Source organism: Ursus arctos, unplaced genomic scaffold (genome assembly GCF_023065955.2).
Source record: "Ursus arctos isolate Adak ecotype North America unplaced genomic scaffold, UrsArc2.0 scaffold_22, whole genome shotgun sequence".
Lineage (NCBI taxonomy): Eukaryota > Metazoa > Chordata > Mammalia > Carnivora > Ursidae > Ursus > Ursus arctos.
The window spans coordinates 3301798-3328334 of NW_026622897.1; the positions used below are offsets into that span (position 1 = coordinate 3301798).

At 39.0% G+C, this 26537-nt stretch overlaps 1 protein-coding gene across 2 annotated transcripts in view; it reads left to right on the plus strand.

Annotated features, from left to right (window-relative positions):
* Positions 1-26537, plus strand: part of GRIA4 (glutamate ionotropic receptor AMPA type subunit 4) — a 359257-nt gene that overhangs the window by 114488 nt on the left and 218232 nt on the right. For both annotated transcript variants that reach the window (XM_057316828.1, XM_057316827.1), the window contains exon 3: positions 20070-20309. In XM_057316828.1, the coding sequence (XP_057172811.1) occupies positions 20070-20309 (240 nt within the window). The remainder of the gene's footprint in view (positions 1-20069; positions 20310-26537) is intronic.

Consider the following 26537-nt stretch of genomic DNA (forward strand, 5'->3'; position numbering starts at 1 on the left):
TTCAGGACCAAGCAGAATAAGAGGTGGCTAGTCTTGACTTAAAACCAAGTTGCATGACTCACACTTTACATGTGAGGTCCCTAAGGCGTTTGTGTTTTGAACCAGCGTGAGTGCATGTCATGGTTCCTATATTGTCACACGGCCATGCACATCTCTGAGCAGTGTACAGAAAGGTTGGGTAGATAAATGTCCAGCCTGTGTCCTGTAGGATGGTGCCACATCACCAGTTTGGGCTGCGAAACACCTGCCTGCTTCTCTGGGGTGTTGTGCGAATCCCTCTGGGGATATCAGGAATGCAGTGTATCTGGGGATTGGCTGCGTAGCAGCTACCCCCTGGCTCGCTAGCCTGCGGTTTCAAACACAAGGAGATGCTGGTTTCCAGAAGTCAAGCGGCAATGGGGCAGGCTGACTTGAAGAACACATTTCCACAGGCGGTACTGCCTGGTATGGGTCCTTCGTCTTGACATTGGAGCCCACTCCCTGCTTTTCCTCCAACTGATTACACTGTGATTTGGGCCCTATGTTTAGGGCCTTTTTACCTCTAGGTAATGTCTTTGCTAATTAAGGGACCCCTTGAGGTTCAATGCAAAAATAACCTTTGTAGGGACAGATCACTACAGAAGGTAGAATGATTTAAAGAGGGGGAAAATTTCTTCTGTTTTTTCTGTTAGTGGATTAGACTTATTTCTGAGCACCACTAACAAGCAGGAATGCCCCTGTCCCCTCCTCTTCCCCGCTGCCTGAATTTTCATTTCTCTCTTCCCTACTCACAAACAGGCGAGGAAATCAACAGATTCAAGGACTCGCGTAGTTTAATTTCTATTCTTAGCATAACATCCGGGAACATGTGTTTTGTTGTTTACAAAAATAATCTATGAACCTTGACTCAAACAGGCACATTAAGGAATATTCTATAATTGGATTTCTTTCATTGATTCTACAAATATTTATTAATGGTGAAAAGCGCTGTGCAAATTGCTGCAGACAGATCCCTGCAGAAAGCCCCGCCCTAGTGGGGTTTACAACCAAACAGAAAATAAAAACTTAATTAAACAAGTGCTTGCACAAACTACTTGTGCAATTATCGATCCTGACCTTTATATTTTTCTCTCTTCTGCCTGGGACATTCTGCCTCAGCTATTAGCACAGTGAGCTGAATCTCAGCCTCCCCATCATCAGTATTGGACGTGAAGAGCTGACATGGCTCAGGACACGCTGTAGCTAAGATGTTGGGGAGCACTTGGTCTTGTGCTGAAAGACCACTTCCCGTTGTGGAAGAATCAGCTGTTATCTTCCTGCATTCAAAATAAAACTTACTTTTTCCTAATTTTCAAGGTAACAAATGTCAATTCTAGTAAACTTGCTAAAAGCTTGAAATTACAAAAGAATACATAAAAATTTCCTCTACTTATTGCTCAAAGACAACTTGTCTTGATGTCTTGGCACATATTCTTCTACTGTCTTTCCTAATTTGAAACAGTACTGTGAAATCGTTCAATATTGTGATGTTAGGAAGTTTCCGGTTTCCTTCTGCTGCTGTATTATTGAGATGAGACACCTCTGTGTACTAGCCTTTACAGATCACTTCCTAGAAGCTACCTGGTATAAAAGATTTTAAGACTGTTCATAGGTATTTATATCCTGTGTCCCTTTTTTTAAGAAGATGAATTTATTTATTTGAGAGAGAGAGAAAGCCAGCAGGAGGAGGGGCAGAGGGAGAGGGAGAAGCAGACTCCCCACTGAGCAGGGAACCCAACTCAGGGCTGGATCCCAGAACCCTGAGATCATAACCTGAGCCAAAGTCAGACACCTAACCAACTGAGCCACCCAGGCACCCCAGAATATCTTGTATTCCTTATAGGTTATATGAATTTGTGTTTCCATCAGCAGTAAACACAAGTTCCTGTCTCTTCATGCCTTTACCAGTATTGACTATTATTTCTTTAAAATCTTCTCTAATCTCAGACGTTAAAATGGTATCATTTATTTTGTATTTCCTTGCAATTGTATGTTAATTTAGCTATAGCTGCTTACAGTCTATGTGTTTTATGAGGATATCATAACTATACTACATGTCCATTAAATGACACACATGGAAAAGTAAAAATTTAAGTAAATATTTAAAAATTTAAACTTTTCAACCAAATTTGCATTCTTTTTTTAACCTGTTTTTATAATGAAATCATATCACCACCAAACATATAGTCACACAGTTAGATTTGTCACTTCTATAAATCAACTTATTTAAATGAATATTTTAACTGATTTTTCACTTAAACATTGAAACTTTTAGAACTATAACAGATCAGTTTTAGTGACTCCACAATTCAATTCCAGGGGAAAAAAAATTGGACACTGGGATCTGTCAATGAATAAGGTTGAACAGAAAGAAGGATGAAAAAAGAAAGAGGGGGAGAAAATCCTCCTAATTACCCACACACGTCTCAGCAGTGAGCAATCATGAGAAAGGAAATGCTGAAAAAGTACTTGACATTTAAATGTCAATTTAATCAAATTATGCAATTTTTAAAATGTGGTTGAGTGTAATGGGCTCTTTAAATTGTTTAAACCATGCTTTTTCTAAAATGGTCCAGAGACTGAGCATTTAGCTCCCTTAAGCTGCCTTGTGAACTAATATCCTTAAAGAATGACGTACTGAATTACATCATTACACTTTTAAAATGAAAACATAAATTTTGCTATTTTTCAAGAATAAAAGATATCAACATATCTAATGGTAACTAGTGATTGGTCAGCATTTGTAGTAAGTTAATAACATGATGTTCCAAAGGACAAATGAGAAAGTTAGGATGTGTAAATTCTAAGAAGGGAAATTATACACACCATGAGAAAGGCAGGTTACGGGTTTCTTAGTCCCTACTACCTTTATTTCCCTTAATTTTAGTAGAGATTAACCTCAACCCCAACTCCCTCCTCCTCCCTAATCTAGACCATTCACTGGACAGAAAACTAATAATTATCTCACTCAGACTTACCAATAATATCAGTTTTTTATAGAACTATGACAAATAGGAAATGAGTGAAAAAGATACTCAGGAAAATAATTGACCAAGTTTAGCCCCAAAACTCAATAAAATTTGAGCTCTGGGTCTGAACACTAATGATACAGAAGTAGATTTTTCTGCCTAGCTTGACAGTCAAAAAATAAAACTCTGTATTTGATCACACTGTTGTCACAAAAATAATAAAGAGGATTTCTGCAGGTGGAATTAAGAGCACTAGATTTGGAAAGCAGTGTCTGGATTTGACTATCCTCTCCTACTCATTTCTGCAAATTTGGATAGATCTTTTCTTTCTGAGCTATAGTTTCCTCATTTATAAAATGTGAATAATTGATTCTTTGTGGGATATGTATGAAGATTAAATGTAGTAATATATGCAGAGTGATTAGAACAATTTAAGCACTCAAATAATAGCTACTTTTTAACAGTCTTCTTAGTAACAAGCAACTGAAACAGAAATCCCAGCTCATTTAAGTCAAAGAATAATTCCTTGAAAGATTAGTAAGTACTTTCCAGGAATGCCAGGAGGCCTGATTAACTAGACCTAGGACAATAAGACATCAACTTTGCCCACATGGACCACAGAATGGTCCAATGAGGACAGATGTACCATTGCCTGGCTTCATCCCTGCACACAGCATATAGCCTCTTGGAACAGAAACTTGCTGGGGCTAAAACCCGTCACCATGGACAGTGTCCTATGGTTGCTGCTTCCACGCTTCATTAGTGCCTACTTGGATTGGCAGGATCCAGGTCCTGACCTATATTATTTAATCGTGAGTCAAACACACAGTTTATTTGCTGGGGGGAATTAATATAAAGAATTGTTAGGAGAAGGAAGTTAAGTCCTAAAAGGCGTGCAAGAGGACTCTAAGGTATCCAGAATTATCAAGTACAGAACAGCTGCAATCCCAAGGCTGAGGAAGAGTGAACAATAAGAGTTAGAGACTAGGAGAAGGTGCCCTGCCAAGGTTGAAATTGACGTCTTCAAAGGGAGTATACCTACCATGGGAAATTGCAGCCTGCAGGTGGCAAAGAAACTTGCCAGGGGTCTCAGGTCACTGCTGGTTTCCATAAGTGGCCAGAACCCATCTGTGAGTGGAGGGTGCGCATCAGCAAACCAGATCTCTGGAAGCCTTCAAAGCTGCCGCTGTGTGTGTGGGGGTGCAGGTCTATAAAAGTAGCCATGTGTTGCTGGAGGGTTCTGGTGGTCTGGAGATGCTTGGAAGCCTCTGGTGGGGAGAGTGTGGCCAGGGGTGCTGCTGGAGCTTCTCAGGACCCTAGCATAGAAAAATAACAAAGGAGGACCACAGGCCAAAGGAATGTTTGCTTGTCATCTCTTGGCAGGTTAATCCTAGTGCCCTCTGTGGATGAAGGCTTGCATCCCACCATCCGGCAAAGGAGAATGTTACCAGGATCCAGCATCACAAAACAGGATACAGAGCCAATATTACACAAAAGAAAAGTAGGTTTGGAGCTGAGGGAAATAAGTTGATCCCTGGCACATGAGTCCACAGCTTCGTTGCCAGGGATGCTGGGAAAACAATATGTGGCATTTTCAGGCTCCAGGACTCATGAGGTGGTGAATTCCCTGAACACAGCAAGCATTTCAGAGATCAGGCAGCCGAAAAGAATGACTAACGTCTGCCTCATTCTCACTATCAATCACATAGTACTCTATAGTTTATGTGTTGCGTTCACATTTGTTCTTGGCTAATGTGTCTAAATGTCCAAATTGTGTATTCCACACTTAAACATCTTCTTTATATCTTATGTTTCATATCATCTGCTTTCTTGAGCCTAAATCAGTGTCTAAGAGTAAATTCAGAACATGGGCAAACCACCCTGAAGGGTAGCATATTGTGTGTTTGAGAGAGTTCATACAGCTCCATACATTTGTACCTCATTGTTACAGAGTTGTCAATGTCTCAAAAAATAACCATAACCCATGGTGTCTTCAGTATCACACTATTGGATGGGACACTGCTTTAGGTAAGATACTGTATCAATATATGGTACACAGGTAGATGGAAGTGAGAAGACCACTAGTGTATATGACGCATGTATGAAACTGACATTTATTTGCAAATAGACATTAATAGACCCTACGTAATATGGAATCGATCTATTCTATGTATCTTTAAGAATTTTTTCTTCCCATTACTTGGTTTTTCGTGGTTTCCCATGACCTGTTTTTCTCCTGCTTGATGCCCCCAGCAGCATTTGATTCTAGGGACACCCTCTCTGTTTTTGAAGTGCTGTTTCTCTTTTGGATCCCATGATATGGCATTGTATTGGTTTTGTCCTTATTCTCATGCCTTTCTTGCTACGGTTACTTTGCTAGCCACCCTTTGTATGTTTCTCCTAAATGTTGGTGTCTGTTCCTCTGAATTCCGAGGTCATTTGTTTTTTTATAAATCCAAAATTTCTGTCTCCAACTTTGAATGTACATACTGAACTGCCTAATTGGGTATGTATATCCGAAGTTGGAGATACAAATTTTCTGCAGGCATCTCTAACTCAGTATGTCCAAAGCTGGACTCTAACCCTTCCATAGCTTTACTCCATCTCAGTGAATGGTGAACACATTAGCTGGTATTCAGCCGGTTGCTTTAGTGAGATACTGAGACGTGAATTTTGCCTCATATTTGTAGGTAATTAATCAACAAAGCCTATCAGTTCTACTTGCTGCATATGCCTTGAGTCCATGTATTTCTCTCTATCCTCATGAACCCAGAATTCTAACCTAGCAACAGTTTTTGCCTGCCTTATTACTACAATACTGACTCTCAAGTTCACCAGGATCTATTACTAGTCCACACAGCAGCTAGCCTTCTAAAATCACAAATTAGATTATTCTCCTTGTATGCTTCAGAACAGGAAGGTGACATCCCATCAGCCTTAGAATGAGGTCCCAAATCCACAGTTCTTACAGTGCTCTCTAAGACCCAGCTCTGGACTTCCTCTTCAGCCTCATCACTCACTCGCCATATCCCGTCCCTCTCAAGGCACCAAACAAAATCACCTTCAATTTCTTTATAGCTCTTTGCGGTTTCCAACTGTTGTATCTGAAAATGTGTTTCCCCGCTTGTGAGACCTGTACTCCTAGTTAACACTCAGATTAAATACATATCCTCATAGCATCCTTACTCCTCCTCCCCTTTTATAAGCACTTCTTCCACTTGTCATCATTTGTTCTATGTAAGAGTAGAAATCACATGTGAATTCTTTACTGGGGCACCCCCATCACTTAGCATGTTGCCCAACTCAGAGTTGATGCTCAATATTGTTCAAATAAATATTCTAGCCTTGAAGGGGTTGATTACTATCACATAAAGTTTTAATTTGCATATTCCCTAAATTATGGAATCTATTTTACTTAGTTTTATTGTCTCAGCTTTTAACACAGGACCTGGAACACACGATACAAATCAGTAATTATATGCTAACTAAATATATGTCTACTCAAACACAAAATAGTATTCAAAACAACTAGCTTTTAGATTAAATCCTTAGAACCTTTATCCCATAATATTTGTGAGTATTGCATAAAAAAAGAAAGAAAAAATGAAAAGAAAAACCAACTTGTGAAACAAAATTCTGCCTAAAGATGCAATATATAGTGTACCATGGCTTGTATGTTTATCTGCCTGTAAGTGAACAGATGAAATAAACAACTTGTTCGTCTTAATCGGTAGAGGAAAAAGGAGGACAGTTTATATAGCATGAAAGCACTACTGATTAAATATTTGAGTAATTAAAATGTGCTCAGACCCATAATGAAAATCTCCTTAAGTATTTGTCATACTCGCTGAGCAGAACGATTTCATGAGATACGGTTTAAATGCTACCAGGACACAGCATAGCATATACTTTCCTTGCTCACAGATCTCATCCTTGCTCTGTAAATTTTAAATATCTATTAATTTACAGGTAGGATCTTGCTATTGGGTTGTTCCTCTTATTTGAACGGGCTTTTTATCTTTACTTTCTGTCTAAGCCAAGGAGGTCTGCCTTATTTAGTGTCTCAAGGTCTTGGGCAGTGACCATGTGCCTTGAGGATTCACTTTCCTCCTCTGTAAAATGAGCTATTCCACCTAGATAGACAGCGTGAAATTCCATAGTCTCTCTGTCCATTGATCTCTGTTGGTTTGCAGACCCCTTGGGAGCATCTTAGGTGTCATCTGCAGCCAGCCCTTGGATGTGGAGGGCAGGGAGAGACAGAAGAAAGAGGCAGACTTCAATAATAAAATTTTTTTAAAAAGAAACCAAAGAAATAATACAAGGAAAAAAAGAAGAAAGAAAAGAAAGGGGCAGACCATTCCAGATTGGTAGGTGGCAGGTTAATGAGTAAGGGAACGCACCTACGAGGCTTGTCTTGGGTGGCCACAAGATGAGTTGATAGTCCCACCTGCCCGCCAGAATCTTAAAGGTTTTTGTAGAGCATTCAGTCACATATACCATTCAGATGTGTCGACACCACATCACTGTCTAAAGGTCACGTCCTTGGGGCAGCTGCAGGGAGCAGGGAAGGCAAGTGGAACACATATTTCAAGGACAAGGAGGGAGTGAGGAATCTCTGATTCCCGCCCAGGACCAGCTCATGGGTCATCCACTGATCACACCCTCTTGATGACTTTCTCCAACAATCTCTTCAACACTTGGCATTAATTAATTTATACACATAATGAAAATTTGTATTGCATAATTGCTTTTCCCTTGGATAGAGTGAATGAACTCTTCATGTTATTTGCTAAGAAACAGATGTACATAAATTTCTTTTTTTTTCAAAAGTCTGTGTTCTAATATAAAATCTGTTTTTTTGGTCATATGGGATTTTAGCTATTCTAAGAAAAGTTAGTAGGAAAAAATGCTATTTTAGTGTAAAGGCAGGGAAATATATACTTCAAGTATTAATGCTTTTAAAAGGATTGTGATTATAGTGATTACTGCACCAAGTCATATTCTATTATTTCTCAAAATCCAAAAGCATATTCTGTTTTCAACACACACACACACACGGAGAACAAATTAATAGTGTTCTTTGAATAGTGAATCACGGTTTAACAGCATAGGGAATGAAATAGTATTTTTATTAGACATCATTCTGTTCTATACTGCCCTAATAATTTAGAAGGAAGAAGTAAAGGGCTTTATAAACCAGGGTTTATTTAACAATGAAATCTCTGGAAAACATTCTGAGCATTCAAAAAGCTTAAAAATGTAACTTTGACAAAATAGCCAGAGTGGCCTATTATTTCTGTTCTGTGTTTTCCTTCTTCATGTACGGCCCTGAGGTTGGACAATTGTTTTTTTTTCGAAATTTGAATATAAGCAAAATAATATATCACAACATACAATTAAACCATTTTATGATTTTTACTAACATCTGACTTCTGGTTCTAATATTATATTCTAGAATGGGAAAACATTTAGTATCTATTTTTATATACACAGAAACTATACCGTGCAAGTGTTCAGTATTTCCATCTAGTCATGGTTACCTATAAATTCTCTTCCAAGATTTTGTGCAGTGCATTTTAGAAAGGCACAATTACCCAAAAAAAAAAAAAAAATCAGATATTGTAATCTTATTTGTCTGAGTTATATATGTGTGTGTCCTTTTTAAATTGACAGCTAAAATTTGGTTTGCTTTAAGAGGTGGCTTTTCAAGAGAAACCAATTTTCTATAATCTTTTAAGACCTCCTATTTCCATGAAGTGTACATATTCTTATATTGCCTCTTCCAGTAGCAATCAAGGTGTAATGGCCCAAATGTCCTCAGCAGAGCAAGATGGAAAAAAAGCTTAACCAATCATTTTCTCTTTCAGGGGGTAGAGTAGAATGAGTATCAACTTTGGAATCAGACTTGGGTTAAAAATTGCCCTTTCCCCACTTAGGTGTATAAACTTATACAAGTTGCATAACTTCACCAAATTTCATCTTTAATAATGAAAAAGAAATATGGGAGAATAATACCTACCATGTAAGACTGTCATGAAGTTTGAGTGAGGTAATGCATACAAAATGACTACTGCAGAACCAGACACACAGTAGGTACTTAATACTTGCTGGGTTTTCTTCCCGTCCCCTTCCCCAGCTGGCCACCTGGATGCCTCCTTCATGCCCCAGATGTGGCACTAGAGCCTTGCGGTCTGGAGCTTTAGCCCAAAGCATAGAGCAGGTAGTCCCATTAAAAGCGTGTAAGCTATGAATTTCCAAATAAGTTGAATGTAAATTCGCTTTGCTAAATTGTGCCCTCTTAAATACAATGAGGCATTGTTATCTTTTATCAAAACACAAGTTTACATGTTAGATTTGCATTCAATGGCTATTTGTTCCTCTTCAAAGATTAAGCCAAATATCTTCACAGATCTCGAATACCTTTCACAGGTGACTCCTCTTTGCCTCTGTTCCTTTGGCTATTCATTCAGCAGATATTTTTTGACCACCAGCTCTGTGCCAAGCATTATGCTGAATGCTGGGGAGGGAAAAGCAGGGTGACAGAAGCAGTCAGTCCTTGCCATTACGTCCTGGTAGTATGGACAGACATTAAACAAATGTCACAAATTCTGCACCCAGAACAAGGAATGGCACTTCAGTTCTATTCGGGAAGCACGATATTCATGAGAATTGTTGTTTCTGAACCCCACTCCAATATCTGTCAAATATTATTCCATTCCATTTTTAATTGAGGTTATCCACTTCCATGATGTATTTAAATGATTTTTCAGGAAGACAGCTGCTTCTCTGATGAAGAAAGGCTTTCAACATCTTATTTAGACCCTTGGAGAAGTTTCTCAAGCATACAAAGAACTCTGCTGCAATTATGCCTCTCAGTTATATAGTATAAAATATAGATGATGAATTGGATATTTCCATTAAGGAGCCACTTAAAGGTGAAACTATGTTCCAAATCCTTGAATGCCTAACAGTGTATCACTGGGTTGGTTGCCTTGGCCCCCGTAGTCTTCTTTATGGCTGGAAGTTGACAAGTGAAGAACCCAAACACACCTGTAATGATTTAGAATTGGTTTCTTCCTCTCCTCTCAACTTCTTTCCTTCTAAAGACTTACTTGTTGGAGTCCTTATGGTTGTATGTCAGGAGTATAAAAGAATCATAAGATCTTCACAGCACCCAGATTACTGCTAGGGCAGCCATTTTTACACAGAATGTAGTCTTGCTTCTTGTGCTGAGTCTTGCAAATAGCCTTCTGCTTATTCCTTTATAGGCCTTGGAAGCAAAATGAGCCATGTGTTTCCATTATGATGGCCTGACTCTGGAAAGAAATGTGCAAACAAGCCTGTATATTTTTACTGAGCTCTCAATTAGTTTAATTTAGCATTGAAATATGCTTTCTGGCTGAGATGTCATAAAGCTGAAGGGGAGTTTGTGAGGGCTGTGCAAGTGATTATATCTCATTGTGGTCTTGGACGGCATTGTCCAGAATCATCTTCAGAGAAGACATCTGAGAAACTGGAAGTACTTAATTGTGATAGAACTAAAGTGAAAGATTTTTGTGTTATTTGCATTTCAACTTGTCATTTATGGTGATTAGCTTCAGTAACTTTAAGTACTCTAGCTAACCACCACTTACAAGTCTAAGAAAATTAGCTTTTACATATTAATAATCCATGATAATGCCTTAAGGGCATAAATTAATGAATTCTGGGCCCAGCATGCTCCATCCACCATCTGATTGAGCCTTTTCAAATCTGAATATGAGGAGCTCATCATTTTCACATCAAATAATAAGAGAAAGAGGGAAGATGCTTAACTAGTATGTCCTGACTTTGTAAAGTTTTCCAATAGATTGTTGGTGTTTTAAGACACATTCTTTTAAAAATCCAGATGTGGGACAAGATTTCTTTTTGAAGAAATATAAATGGCAGGATTCTAAAAAATAGTAGATAGAAATTAGGTAAATACAGGGTGACAACAATACTAGGACAGTTGAGGACCAGGCTGCTGTGCGGTGGGAGGCAGGGGAGCTTTTCACATGCAGCTCAGGCTCCGCCATGATGGACGGACTCCTCGCCTCACCATATGCCATATAAGTTAAAATTAAGTGTGTAGAAATGATAATAGAATATCTCCCTGATAAAAGCATAAAATATAGATGTTTTTGTCAATGGTGAGAGAATTGTCTCATTACCCAAATGTTAAATTGTTAAAAAAAATTAATACATACTTAAAATAATAATTATTTTCCTTATAAGGAATCATGAAATGTCTATGTCATAATAGCAGGAAGTTTTCAGTAACTAAGCTTTAGTTAAAAACAAATGGTCAGTGGATGCACAGTCAAAAGGGAAGGAGGATGCCCCTGGAGACAGAGAGTGAGTTGCCTAGACCTCGGGGTGGGGAGCAGGGAACACTTAACTGCCAGAGTCAGCTCGGCGACAGGAAAGTAGATTTTTGTGGTTTTCGGACAGTCATTCCACACTCTCCTAGTCTCTCCTCTGTCCTTATTGCCTTTACCAGAAACCATGATTTCGTTCATCCAACAAACATTCAGGGAGCACTTTCCATATGCCAGTTTCAGAGCCTGAGGTTGCATCAGTGGAAGGGCAGTCAGATTCCCTCTTCTTGTGGAACTCATGTTGTCCTGGAAAAAAAGAGAGAAATAAGCCCTCAAATAAGTAAGGTAATTTCAAGTAGTGGCAAGGGCTAAGCACAAAATAAAACAAGGTCATGTGGAAGAGAGTGACTAGAGCTGTGAGAACCCCTTTTCCTGGAGGAGTCAGGCAGAGGCTGTTGGAGGAGTTGACATTTTCACTGAGACAGGAACTGTGAGTAGTACAGCAAAGGGACAGTCAGGCCAGAGGGAGCGGTTAGTGCCAATGCCCTAGAATGGATGAGAAGGTATTTAAGTAACACGAAAAGGGAGAGTCTTTTAGTCTAGTGGGCGAGGGACAATGGTCGATGAGTTTAGTGAAGACAAAATCATTAGAGCTTTTTAGGCCATGTGGATATTAGTTAAATAGGATGAAAAACCACTGGGACTTAAGTGGGGATGAGGTGCTTTCTTACCACACTCTCTGCCAAGTGGGGAATAATTAGGAAGGAAGAAAACTGGGAACAGGAAGTATAGTTTGGGGACTTTTCTAGTAGACTTGACAGGACAGTGACGGCATAATGGGGACACAGAGGAGTAAGTAGATTTTGACATATTTTAGATATTTTGGAGATAAAACCTTCAAGATTTGCTCATGATTTCAATGTGGGAATAGAAGGAAGGTAAGAATAAAGAATATTTTCATAGATGGTCATGCTTTTATTTGGGATGGGGGAAAACAGAGACAAGATTCTGAAAGAAAAATGAAGAGTCCTGTTTTGGCCCAGCTGGGTCTCAGGTGCCAAAAAGACAACAAAATGGAGATGCGAAGTATTGATGTTTGAGTCTGAACTCATAGGAAAGAACAAAACTAAAGATATTCGTCAGGGAAATATTGGCACAGGAATGATATTTGAAGTCCCAGAAATAGATGACATTATCTAAAGAAAGAGTGTAGAAGAAGTGCTCTTCCATTATTTAAAGATTGGTCAGACGAGGAGATGCAAGCCAGGAAACTGAGAACAAACGTTCAGACAAGAGGAAGTACAGGAAAATGTGCTGTTGGGTAAGCCAAGAGAAGATTTTGTTTCAAGTAGGAAAGTTGTAAACGCCTCATTATTATTCCCTTTGGTTACTCTCTTCATGCTGTGCCCAAAGGAAATCGTGAATTTCTATATTGTTGCCACCTCTAATTCATATTTTCATTCTTATCTTCTGCCAATATCCATTTAATCTTTCATTTTGTTCTGTCATTCATTCAGTAAGATTTTACAGGGCACTTACCATGGCCTAGGTGCTGTGTTGTATGTGTTACGCTGGGTATAGTTGTGGCTAAAATAGGAAGGGTTTCTTATCATAATGCAGTTTATAAGATATTTTATGTGCTCTTAGGTTCCTCTCCTACACTCTGCAATTATTTGTAACTTGTGTCACTTTTAGACAGCTTTATCGAATCTCATGGCTGCAGTCTTGCCTCTCATATCAGTGCAAGTAGGAAATATCAGCCTACACACATCTTAGCTTATCTTTTAATCTGTGGACTCTATGGAATGAAGTACCCTCCACAAACCTGCTCATCTCATTCAAGGCCAACTTCATATGTGTCTTTGACCCTATACATTCTGTCTTTCTGGGGCCTTCCTTAATTAGTTCGCCTTTCTCTTCTGTATCCTATCTCCCTCTCCATTCCCTCAACCAGTAAATATGCTCAAATTTCTCCTATCCTCTCTCTCTGTCTCTCCTATCCTCTCTGTCTCTCACTCAGATAGATAGATGATGATAGATAGATATAGATAGATAGATAGATAGATAGATAGATAGATCGATCGCACTTGATACTCTGTAGTCACATTTCCTTGAAAACAAATTTAGCATTACATCATTAATGGAGACCACATCTTATTGGTATCTAATCCAGTTGTTGCTGGAATCATGAACCTAAAAATGTATTACTGGGAATTTTCTATTATCAAATTCTAGGATTATTTCTTAGAAGTTGGTATGTCTAACCCGTTTCTCCCTCTCCCTCTGCCCTTCCCCTGGCTCACAAGCTCTCTTTCTCTCTCTCTCTCTCAAATAAATAAATACATAAAATCTTTTTTTTTAAAAAAAAGAAGTTGTTATGTCCAATGACAGGATCTCTGTAGTATATATTTACACAGGGCGTACAGTTTTGATGTTTTGGTGACAGGTTTTTAAGTGCCTAATAACCGAATGCCATATGATGACTCTGTTCTCCCACCGCTAGGTTTATATTCAAGCAACTGGCGTATATTTGTTTCCCTAACATTTCTAAATATTATTTGTCTCTGAGGTAGTTTAAATATGAACTTTAATCAGGAATATGACGATAGGCAACCTACTTGTTGGCTTCTATATCTTTAATCACTATCATTCAAACCTGAGCTCCATAGACAAGTAGCATTTCCTTCAGTCAGCCCGCCCTATGGCCTGTGGGCTGAGCTAAGGACTCCTCAGTGCTTCCTAATGACCTCTACCTATCACTCCATTCACCGTCTTGAAGTATCAATTTGTATCTGTCTGACCACGTAGAGTGTGACTCTCTTCTCAGTGGAAAACACTGTATTAATTGTATTTTGTTAGAAATGCTTAACACAATGACTGGAATAAATTAGGCAGTATATAAGCATTTGTTGAATGAAACAATGAGTGGTAGTAGTATATCTACTTTTTTTTTTTTTGCAGTACATTCTTTCTATTACAGATGGATTAAACACCAACAAACACTTTTTACCTGCTTTATACAGTTTACCCAAACCAAGAAACAGTTCTGTTTATGTTGAAAAATGAATAGCTTAATCATGCAGATCCAAGTATCTACAAGGCTGGATTTTTTTTTTTTAAGACTCCGCGCCCAACATGGGGCTTGGACTCCGGACCCTGAGATTGAGAGTCACATGCCCCATGACTGAGCTGGCCAGGCGCCCCCACAAGGCTGGACTGTTAACAGAACTACCTGAAGTGGCACAGTGGTCATAGGAAGTGGTTGGGTTTGCAGCCCAGCAGGTGTCCAAAGTTCCAAACCCAGCAGAGAACTCCAGTGAGGTGGGGGATTTAGGATGTCATTGGACATCGGCACTCTTGATGAGAGTGGTTCTGGTGGCTGGGAAGTAGACGAGCCAAATGAAATGAGTTGGAAAACAGTGTAAGTGCAAAACCCCGTCAACAGAAGTGCCTGGGGAAGAGTGGGAGGGTAAGAAGTGGTAAGTGTAGAAGGTTCTGTGTTTTATAAAATGAAGGACAGCTGGGCTTGTTTATGGAAGTCCTGTAGAGCAGAGGAAAATTGCAGAGGCACGAGAAATGGAAGGGCAGCAGATGGAGCACTGGCCTGTGCTCTTCTTCCCCGCACAGCGGTGGTCATGCAAAATCCAGCATATCACTTGGATTTATGTCCCACAACTTGAGAAACACTGAGCTAAAACTACATCGTTTGATTTACATGCGATAGAGGGCTATAAATCATCACAAATTACATGACAAATTGACTTGGCTTGGCATCTGGAATGGAACGGGGTGACTACCTGATGAAAAGGCAGATCTAATCAATTGACACCATGAGGTAAAAGATGAATGGATTATTACGACTGTTTATATTATGTGTTTATTTACATAATAACATGATCTAAGTGATCTTATTAGTGAAGCAAAATATAGAATATGGGCTTAAAATTATGATTGGATTATTTCATTGGAAGTCTTATCCTGATTAGTGTTTGTATCCCAAAATACGTATCCATCTAATATCATCACATCTATTTAGTGACTAAGCATTACATTAAAATTCAGTTTGCTCCCCTCTTATGTATGCATTTCTGAACACATTGATAGCTTATTTTACTTTCATTAATTTGTGTATGCATTTAGATAGCTTAAGAAGTTCCATTGTTTGAATAATTATCTGTATACTAAGCAACAATAGATGTCATAAGAAATAACCAAGTAAATTTTGATTTGAGTGTTTGCAAAGCCAGATTATAGTACTAAAGATGGAAATAATTATATTTTAAATTTTGAATCTGTTGGATCAAATAAAATACTATCTAGGGTATCACATCGAGTAATAACATTGAATATTTGGCTGACAATCTATCCACGTACATAGGAAACCCAATAACTCTCATCTGCCAAACATATAATTCTAGATTAAATGGACCAAAAAAAAAAATTCAAATGAGTGCTACTAAAACTGGACATTTGCAAAGGGAAGCTAAAATGTGAGTGACAAAATACAGCCAAAAGCAGTTATTAGTCTAAAACTTACTATAGTTTCCAAATAAACTTATTAGAAGGAGAATGACAAATGGCTGTGAAAAAGAGCAGGTTAGATAGATATTTATGATGTCACAAATGAATGAAAGCAGACAGAGATGATTAAATATCAGAAGATACTGTTTGTTGAGGAGCAAATGGAATAAATGAAGTTAAGTACTATAGCAAGCACCAGAGTAGTGGAAAGTCATAATGATTACATTGAAAACAACACAGTAAGAAAGAAAAAACAATCAAGGAACTTTGTACAGAGTATATTAATTGTTTTTGGCTTTTTTTTAGTAGTGTAATACTATTTGTACATAAAATTTGATGTCGGCAGCAGCTCAGTATTTGAAATAGATGAAATCAGAAGTGCTATTGGGCTTTTTGGGGGAAAGGGGTGCCACCAATTCCTCTCTCATCAGAGGTTCTCCTGCAAAGCCAATGAAGTCCTCTTAGGGAACTCATGGGGTTCCTAGAAAAAGAGTTTGGAAACCAAAACTTAACAAAGGTATGGTTTTAAAATGCCATAGCAAAGAATTATATAAATGTTCAATATATGCATGAGTATCTTAAAGTACATGACTTGCTTACATTTTCTTTTCTTTTTCTAAGATTTGTTTATTTTAAAGAGAGAGAGTGTGTGTGCTCACACTAGAGAGAGGGGCAAAGAGAGAAACCCCAGCAGGCTCCCTGCTGAGCCCCGAGCCTGATGAGGGGCTTGATCCCACGACCTGAGCCTTAAGCCAGAGTTGGACACCCACCCAGCTGTGCCACCCAGGTGCCCCCTGTTTGCTTACATCTTCTTGAACAGCCACTGAAATCTGTGTGTACTTTCAGCACCAAACTGAAAGCCAGTATCTTAGAGTTCTGAAGCTCTTCAACTTCTTCTTTCAATAAAGTAAAATAAAAAGTATTTGAACCAGATTATTTACTGATTAAAGATTGAGAGTGGGCCCTCAATTTGCATGAAAATCGAGAGAACAGGACAATATGAAAACTTTACAAGGGAGCCAGGGGACTCCTGGTTATACGCTAAATGTACAGCACTTACATAGATATATCCAAAGGCTTGGTGTAACATTCACAAGGTTCACATCCGATCCAGCAACTTGATTTATCAGGAAATGTTTCTTAAGTTATAGAAATGAATTGGATTGAAACCCCAGATACCCAAATGTTACATCATGATGATTCTTATACCTTGCAAGAAAATTTCAGCCAGTCACACTGTCAGAATAAGCTTTCCAGGTTGGTCAGTCTACTCAGGTGATAAAATTGTAGTTCCTGGGCGAGCACAGACTTAGAATTGGATGTTCTTCCTTCATGGAATTTCTTTATAAAATCTACCACTTATGGGGCTCCTGGGTGGCTCAGTCAGTTGAGCGTCTGCCTTTGGTTCAGGTCATGATCTCAGGGCCCTGGGATCAAGCCCCTCATTGGGCTCCCTGCTTGTGCTCTCTCTCACTATCTCTCTGTCTCAAATAAATAAATAAAATCTAAAAAAAAAAACAAAAACAAAAAAACAAAAACTACCACTTACTAATTATCTCCTGTATAGGATCATAGTTTTATATACATTATTTTATTTAGTCCTTGGCATGTTATATATTTATAATTGAGACAAGTAAGATTAAATAACTTAGCCAAAGTCACCTAACAAGTAAAGGCACTAGGATTTGAACTGGTTTGCTAAGTTTATAGTCTTTCCCCTATGTTTTAAAGTCTAGTTTATCCTAGTCTTGTCCATTTGAATATAGATGCTGGTCCCTTAGTTAGGTGTTACTTTTTCCAGAACATATACAGTATCTCTTAGAGCATATTGTCTACAGAAGACCAATAACATCCATTTTCTGTTAATTGGTACCTTCTGCTATAATTACATTGCTCAGACTCTATCCCCAATTCCACAGGCATAATAAACAAGAACAGAAAAAACACTGCCAGGTTTTATTAATTTATCTTATTTAATTATGCCTCATAATTTCCTAAAACCCGGATATTGTAGAATATGGATATAAATGTTATTAGGATAATTAATTTTTTTTCCAAGATCCTATTACTACTTCAACAAAGCAAAATCTAATTTCTTTGTATCACAATGAACTACTCCTAAGATAAATACCTCTAGATTATCCAGTATTCTAGGCTTCTTAATAAATTTAGCAATTAAAAGTAGTAACCAAAATCAGAAAACATCAACATTTTAGAGAACTAAAGACTTCTTAAACTAGCTATATAAGCCAAGGAGAAATGGGACCTTTCACCGCATCTATTAGACTATAAGAATTTGTAATTCAAACATCCATGCTTTCCTTCATAAACAGAAAAAGTATTTTTTAATGCAAGTTTGTATCCTCTAAAAGATAAATTAGAAAAAGTCACCCAAATTTGGACTAGGATTCAGTCATGCCAAAGAAGGGATCAAAATGAAGCTAGACAAGAACCTTGAAAAGAGGTTGTTTTTTTGTTTTTATTTTTTCTTTTTATGTATTTGCAACAAGAAAGACGGGGAGGCTGTGCACCTGTTCACTGCAGGTCCTCTTACTGCAAGAGGACTTGGTTCTACTGGGTTTTGAAATGGCTTTGTCTTCGCTTTACCTAGAATCTGCACAGTTCGTCACAATTCCAAGCATCGAGGGCACCACAGTAGTGATTTTCCAGACAGCTTGTTTTCAAAACATGGTTCAAGAAAACTCTAAGGTGGGGGGGGGGGGGGGGGGAGTAACTGCCACTGCAAAAAACAAACAAAAAAGCCACAAAGTAACGAATTTAGGTAGATTATTTATCTCCGTTTTATTTTAGTTCTTTTTATGGGGTTTTGTCTTGTTCTTCTGTTTGGAGCATATTCCTCTGTCTTCTCATTTTGCTCGACTTACTGTGTTTCAGTGAGTTAGGCGAACAGCTACCGTTCCTGAAGTTGAAGGAATGACCCCATGGATGGTCATCCCCGGTGTAGATCCTGTGTGCCTGGTGGCTGCGGTGGGCAGGGGGTCCCCGGAGGGATGGCTGAAGGTGAAGTGGGCACGGGCTGCAGCGGTCCCCCGCCTCCCTGCACTGAGAGTGCCCCGGGAGGACGGCAGAAGCCGAAGCTGGTGAAGCGGGGTGTCCCCGGGAGCTTGGTGCAGGGCGTGCCCTGGCTGGCAGGTGGAGCTGAAGCCTGCACGTCTCGAGCTGGAGTGCTGGGCGCCTGTTTCATCATACCCCGCTGGCTGGGGTGCCCCGCGGTGCGCCATGCTGGGCCCACCTTGGGGGGACGCCTGAAAATGGTGTGGGCTCGGGGCCGGGGCGCACTGAGGCGGCAGGCCAACTCGGCTGCCCAGACCCTGCTCCGTGGGATCAAGGTGGAGGGGCACAGAGAGCTTGGGCTCGCCAGCCCCTTGGACTCAAGAGTTCTTCCAGCAGCTTCCCCGCTGCTCAGTGGAGCTCTAAGGCTGGATCGTTTGTATTCTAGTTGCTCTTTTAAACTGCGGGTTTTTTTTTTCCTGTGCCCGAGGGCATCTGGGGCTAGAGCCAGGGCTCGCGGAGGCAGCAGGCCGGCTGTGGCGCCCGGAACCCTGTTCCCGTCAGCACCAGGCGCTCGCAAGGTGGAGGCCAGTGTAAACAGTGGCGCTCGCCAGCCTCTGCAGCTGGAGCGGTGCCAGCAGCTGCCCCGCCGCTTGGCAGGGTTCTAGGGCTGAGGCCTGTCTGTTCTGCTTGCTCCTTTACAGCCGGGCTTTCTCCCGCGCCCCAGGGCAGGCGGATCTAATCCGGGTGCCTCCGTCCTAGCACAGCGGACGCTTCCCTGTGTCAGCGCCTCCGGTTGTCCCGGGGGAGCGGCTCCGCGGGCCCTCGGTTCTCGTAAGAGCGGCTCCATGGGCCCTCAGTTCTATGGGAGAAGCTGCTCCCCGGGTCGGCGTAGACTCCGCTGGAGCGGCGAGCGCGGCCTCTTCCGGCGGCGCCATCTTGCACCGGAAGCCAAATTGGTTCCTTGAGAAAGGAAGCCTGTGGCTCCTCGTTGTCTCGCCCAGTGTGGGGCCCTGGGTGCACACGCACGGATGCGTTAATTGAGCACACAATTAATTATACGCTTCACTCTTACTCTTTCCTTACATTACATTCCTTGAGGTTTCTGTGAGTCATACTTATTTTTTGGTTCATAGACTGTTGATGTGGAAGTCCACAGTTTGAGAGTGTGCTAATAGTTTGCGTGGGTTTTTTTTCTTCTTTTTTTCAGTCTGTTCCCAGTATTCTAGAGGAGTTTTTGCCATTTTCGGACTCTATGATAAGAGGTCGGTACATACCCTGACCTCATTCTGCAGCGCCTTACACATCTCGCTCATCACGCCCAGTTTCCCCACGGAGGGGGAGAGCCAGTTCGTGCTGCAGTTGAGGCCCTCCCTGCGGGGGGCGCTCCTGAGCCTGCTGGATCACTACGAGTGGAACTGTTTTGTCTTCCTATACGACACCGACAGGGGTAAGTGGCACGTTCATAGTTACGTAAGTGAAACTCTCATTTTTAACTCGAAATGGTCTTGTATTACTTTTGTGATTTACGGAAATATTTTGAGCCCTAATGTGGCTAGCATCAAAAAATGGTCGATGTGAATTATTAGTAATTTTATCTTGACTCTGGGCGAAAAATTGTAATTAAAAAAGCTTCAAATGTACGAGGTTATTCATGAGCAAACCGTGCTCTGTTACTTAGCCAAAATCAAATAATTCTATGAAAATTTCCACGATATTTCAGGTACAATCAGGAAATAAATATGTCTTTTACCTCAAGTGCAGATGATTTAATGTCTTGGAATGTCTTTAGAAAGTAGCAGGTTGATTTTTATGTCTACATCTATATATCTCTAATTTTATTTAAAAAAAGAAAAAGAAAAGGCAGGTTGAACCATAGAATTGAGAATTCTTTTAGTTTAAATTCAATTAGACAACATATAGTACATCATTAATTTCAAATGTAGTGTTTGAAATGTAAAATGTTGAGTACTTGAAGCATGGTCTCAAGGCAGCACAGCTTTGGCGCTAAGGCTTTTGCTTGATGGCAGCCTTTCACTTTATCAGTCTGTGAAGATTAATAAGTGATATTATACATCTCATATATTGGAAAAACAAAATAAAGAATGTTAGATTATTGACAATCCATTCATTTGTGTACATGTTTGAGATACTTTGACTTTTCAGTGTGAGAATTAACTTAAGAAGTTCTATAATCTTTTTTTTTTTTTTTTTAGTTCTTTTTTTAAAGCTTAGTGATTAGAATTGCAGCAACGCATTATATTCCAAAATAAACAGCAGGAAACCTCCTGTGGGGTTTTGTCTTCGATCTTTTTTCCTTAAAGACTTTGATTTCTGACTAAAAGTTGGAATAAAAGTTGAAACTGGCAACATTTTAAGAATATCCTTCAATGGAATTCTATCTGTAAGATGGGTAAGATAATAAATATAAAACAATAAACTAGCAAAATAAATCTTTTGAAGATATGATTACCTTCAAAAGTCCAAAGCATAATTTCCTATATTCAGAGATGGCATATATCATATAAGATGTCACACCAGTGGTGGTCCTAGTACATTGCTTATATTAGCATTCTTTCTGTAACACATTCAGAAAATTTAATATCATCACTGTATTTTTTGCATGGTTGCAGCATGCAGTAATTCTCATTTAGAAATATGGAACCTACCCATATCTCATGATAACATTTTCCAATAGCTAATAATCCAAAACATTCTGGAGAATATATTTTACATAGAGAAATGATCATTTTGTGCATTTCTAACTTTTGGAAAAATCCTTAAACAAGAGGACACTGAATATTGAATCATAATACAACTGAAAACAACAATGAGATACCATTACGTATCTATTAGAATGGTCAAAATCCAGATCACTGACAGCAGCAAATGATGACGAGGATGTGGAGCAACAGGAGCTCTCATTCGTTGTTGGCGGAATGCAAAATGGTGCAGCCGCTTTGGAAGACAATTTGGCAGTTCCTTATAAAACTACACTCTCATCCTGTGATCCAGCAGTCACACTCCTTGGTATTTTACTCCCCGGAGTTGAAAACTTATGTCCACACAAAAAACCCGCACATAGATGTGTAGAGCACCTTTATTCATAATTGCCAAAACTAGAAAGCAAACAAAATGCCCTTCAGTAGGTGAATGGATAAACTGTGGGTCATCCAAACAGTAGAATATTGTTTGGAGCTAAAAGGAAATGAGCTATCAATGCATAAAAAACATGGAGGGACCTTAAATACATATTCCTACTAGGTGAAAGAAGCCGATCTGAAAAGGCTACATGCAGTATGATTCCAACTATATGACATTCTGTAAAAGGCAAAACTATGGAGATAGTAAAAAGATTAGTATTTGCCAGAGGTTAAGGGAAAGGAGGGATGAATAGATGAAGCACAGAAGATTTTCAGGCAGTGAAACTGTTCACTATGATACTGTAATGGTAGATACATCATTATACATTTGCTCAAACACATGGTATGTCCAAAACCAAGGATGAAGCCTAGTATAAACCATGGACTATAGGTGATAATTATGTGCCAGTGTAGGTTTATCAGTTGTAAAACATGAATGTCAAATGCGAAAAAAATTACACTTCAATAAAATTAACTTAATGTGTTGAAAAATTGAATCATAATGTCAAGAAATATGTACTGGAATCTAGATGAGATAGTTCTTAACGACACAGCCCAGTTCACCACTTTGGGCAGAAGATCCTTATTTCATGACATCTTGATCTCACAGAAATATTGGTAGGATCTATACCTTACTTTTTGCCTCTGTGCTTGAGTAAGTCAGTCTCTGGCAAGGAGAAGGTTACAGGCATTTATGTGTTGGCTTTCCCACCAAACAGGGATTAAATTGGTGCTTTGCTTTTGTACTCGTTGGTAATTTCCAGGATCCTCACTCTTGCATGGCATATCAGGGGCTCCAACCCTGAGCCACCTCCCATCACCTCTTTCCAGGAATCTGTCTAGTATAAACACACATACTTCGTTATTTAAAGTATCTTTTTCTTGGCTAAACTTCTGCCTCCAAAGGCTTAAACCCTTCATGGTACAAGCACTGTTTCTTCTAATATGGCATCTTGTCATCTTTAACTTACTTACTGGCTTGTTGCACAAAGCCTGCTTTTTCCTTGTTGTCTCCCTGGAATGTAATTGTCCTGTTTTGTTGTGTTGTGTTTTAAAATATTTTTTAAGGATTTTATTTATTTATTTAGAGAGCACTCAAGAGGGGGAGGGGCAGAGGGAGAGAGAGAGAATCTCAAGCAGACTCCCTGCTGAGTGCAGACCTTGCTGCAGGCCTCAATCCCATGACTCTGAGGTCATGACCTGAGCCAAAATGAAGAGTTGGATGCTTAACCAGCTGAACCACCCAGGTGCCCCGTGTAACTGTCCAGTTTTTAACCAGTTGATGTCAGTGACTCTTGAATTTCTTAGTTCTCTCCAGTAGTTACTGCAGGATCAACAGCTAGTCCTTTGTATGGCCTTCTATTATAGTAACCCAAGCCATCTTCAAAACAGACACTTCTATACCAAGTGGTAATTGCATGAATGAAAAAATAACATATCAGGAAGATGGCTATTTATTTATTTATTTGACTGAAGTGTATTTGATGTACAATGTTATATTAATTTCAGGTGTACGACACATAGTGATTCAGCAGTTCTGTGCATTCCTCAGTGCTCGCCATGATAAGTGTTGTCACCATCTGTCACCATACCATGTTATTACAGTGTTGACTCTCCTTTCTATGCGGTATTTTTCATCAGTGTGACTGGCTTATTTTAGATATGGAAGTGTGTGGCCTTTTCTGAATGTTGAGATGGTTCACCCTACCATGGCATGACACTGCTTCCTGATATTCTGGGTCTTAATTAAGTACTCACAAAAGACAGTAATAACTTTTTCTCCCTTTGAAACTGTTGTGCTTATTTTATAATTTTAGAATCACAAGACCAATTTATTTCCTCTAAGATACTGGGCTTAGGATTATGTGTCACTGTCACCAACTTTGGCATGAACCTCAGCTGTGAACATGATTACTTTCTGTCATAAACATAGTTGGCTAAGTCATCCGTATTTTCACATCATGCAGAAAAAAAGAGAATATATCAACATTAAAGCATTAAAGACAAGAATTTTTTTTTAATGTACAAAACCAAATGTAAAGAAATAAGATGGTTTAGTCCATTTTGGTACTTTTCTCTGATCTTCTGTTATCATAAACTGTTTATTTAAAAATTTTTCATGTTAAAGCATCTGCCTTTGGCTCAGGATGTGATCCCAGGGTGCTGGGATCAAGCCCCACACCAGGCTCCCTGCTCCGCTGGGAGCCTGCTTCTTCCTCTCCCACTCCCCCTGCTTGTGTTCCCTCTCTCATTGGCTGTCTCTCTCTCTGTCAAATAAATAAATAAAATCTTAAAATTTTTGTTTTCATGTTGTAAGTAACTGCCTTAATATGACCCTGAATTTCTCCACAAACTTGAGTAGAATATGGCTTTCTGATGCATCAGAAATTCTTTTTTTTTAATTTTTATTTATTTATTTTTTTAAAGATTTTATTTATTTGTTTGACAGAGAGAGAGACAGGCAGCGAGAGAGGGAACACAAGCAGGGGGAGTGGGAGAGGAAGAAGCAGGCCCATAGCGGAGGAGCTTGATGTGCGGCTCGATCCCAGGACTCTGGGATCACGCCCTGAGTCGAAGGCAGACGCTTAACAACTGAGCCACCCAGGCGCCCCAGAAATTCTTATTTTGGAATATGTTATTTCATTGATCCACTCAATACTCCTGAAATCTTAATCCTTGTAGTGATAATAATGATCTCATAAAATGCAAGGGCTTCACTCTGTCATAACTTAGAGTAGTGTTTTCATGTTGAATCATGGTCAGTAAACGGAATGATGCTTTCTTTCCTCTATAAGACCTGTGTTCAAGTTCTGTTTTGCTCTTGAGGAGCTGCATGAACCTACCAGTATTTTTGTCCACATCTCTTAGGGAGACAGAAATACAGACAGAGAAGGTGGGAAGTTATAGTGCATTGTCTTGAAGGCCCATTCACCCTTCTGTAAGGTTTCTTTATATTTTATATTGTAAACCGTCTATTCCTAACCTGGAAACAGTGGGCAGAAAAAGAAAGATAGGAGGTGGCATCAGCAGTCTCTTTACCAGGTGACTCCCTGCTCCTTTTCATTTGACTGCCTCTCAAAGAAGAAAACAAACGTGTTCATTCATTTATTCATTTAATCTATCCATTTGTCATTCAATAAAAATTTACTGTTCAGTTTGTCTGTATCAGGCACTTTGATAGGTATTAAGAAGGCAGTGATGAGTAGGACAGTACCGAAAGTAAGTTAACTCACTTGCTATGGAGTCATTAGGAAACAGTACACAAGATTCCACGTGACAGCCAGGAGCTTGCCTTTGATACATAACTTGATGTTTTTACGATTTTAACTTAGAACAAAACTTCAGTAAGATTTTTGAGTTGATAAATTTAAGGCTACTAAGTGCTTGAAATGTGGCTTATGAACTTGAGGATCTGAATTTTAAATTTAAGTTTTAATTGGTTAATTTAAGCAGCTGCATTTGCCTAATGGCTACCGTACGGGACAACACAGTGTATCTAAACAACAGGCTCATTTGGAATAACAGATTGCACTGTGAATGAAACATCTAAATCTTTTCTAGATTCATGTAGGAAAAGAACTTAGAGAACACCCTGTACAGATCCTTTTTATAGTAATTTTCACATTGCATTGTGTATACATTTACATATCTTTCTTTCCCCCAGAAATAGGTCTTTCACCAGTAATTATTATATCATATTACCTTTATACATTTTGTGTATAGTGTAGTAACCCCTGAGAAGCATGCTCTAAACATGAAATGGACTCATGAATTAATCAAGTGAAGTCCTTGACAACTGGTACCAAAAAATTTTAGTGCTTTAATAACTAATCGTGTAATTCATATTTTATTAATGATACCATATTTTGTTTTGTTTTGTTTTGTTTTTGATGATACCATATTTTAGTGTCTCAGAGAGCTCATAGACTGGTCAAAATGAAAAATTCTTCCTATAAGGATAGCCCTTGAATTAAATGCAGTTTTCTTATCATGAAAAAATGTGGAGAAGCCTGAAAAATAATGTTCTTGATTTAGACATAATTAAGCTAAGTATTTATAGCATTTTAAAGTAATCTATATTTTTGGTAATATAAAACCTTGAAAATCTTTTCAAATCTACTTAAAGGGAAGTAATTTTCCTTGAGTGAAAAAGACGTTAATTTAAGTAATATAAGCAGTAGTTATTTTCCCATTTGAAATACATCTTTTTAAAGGGAAATATTTTTTTACTTGTGCCTATTGCCCAGAATTGTACATATTTATGATGCCTTTTTGGCCATTTCCAACACCACTGGTCACAAGGTGAATTTATGATCAAGGGAGAGTTGAAGAGATGTAAACCTAACATTTTTAAAATTCTAATGATCACTGTCAGTGTTTTCCACAGAACTGGTATGAAGGTCAGCCCTTTTGATCTCATGTCCGGAGTAAGCAATGGCTGACACTGACCATGTTTTACTTCTTCCTGCTTCTCTTTAAGGCTTAATGTTCAATGTTTTATCACATCAGTACTTTCCAGCTAGCAGTATTATTTC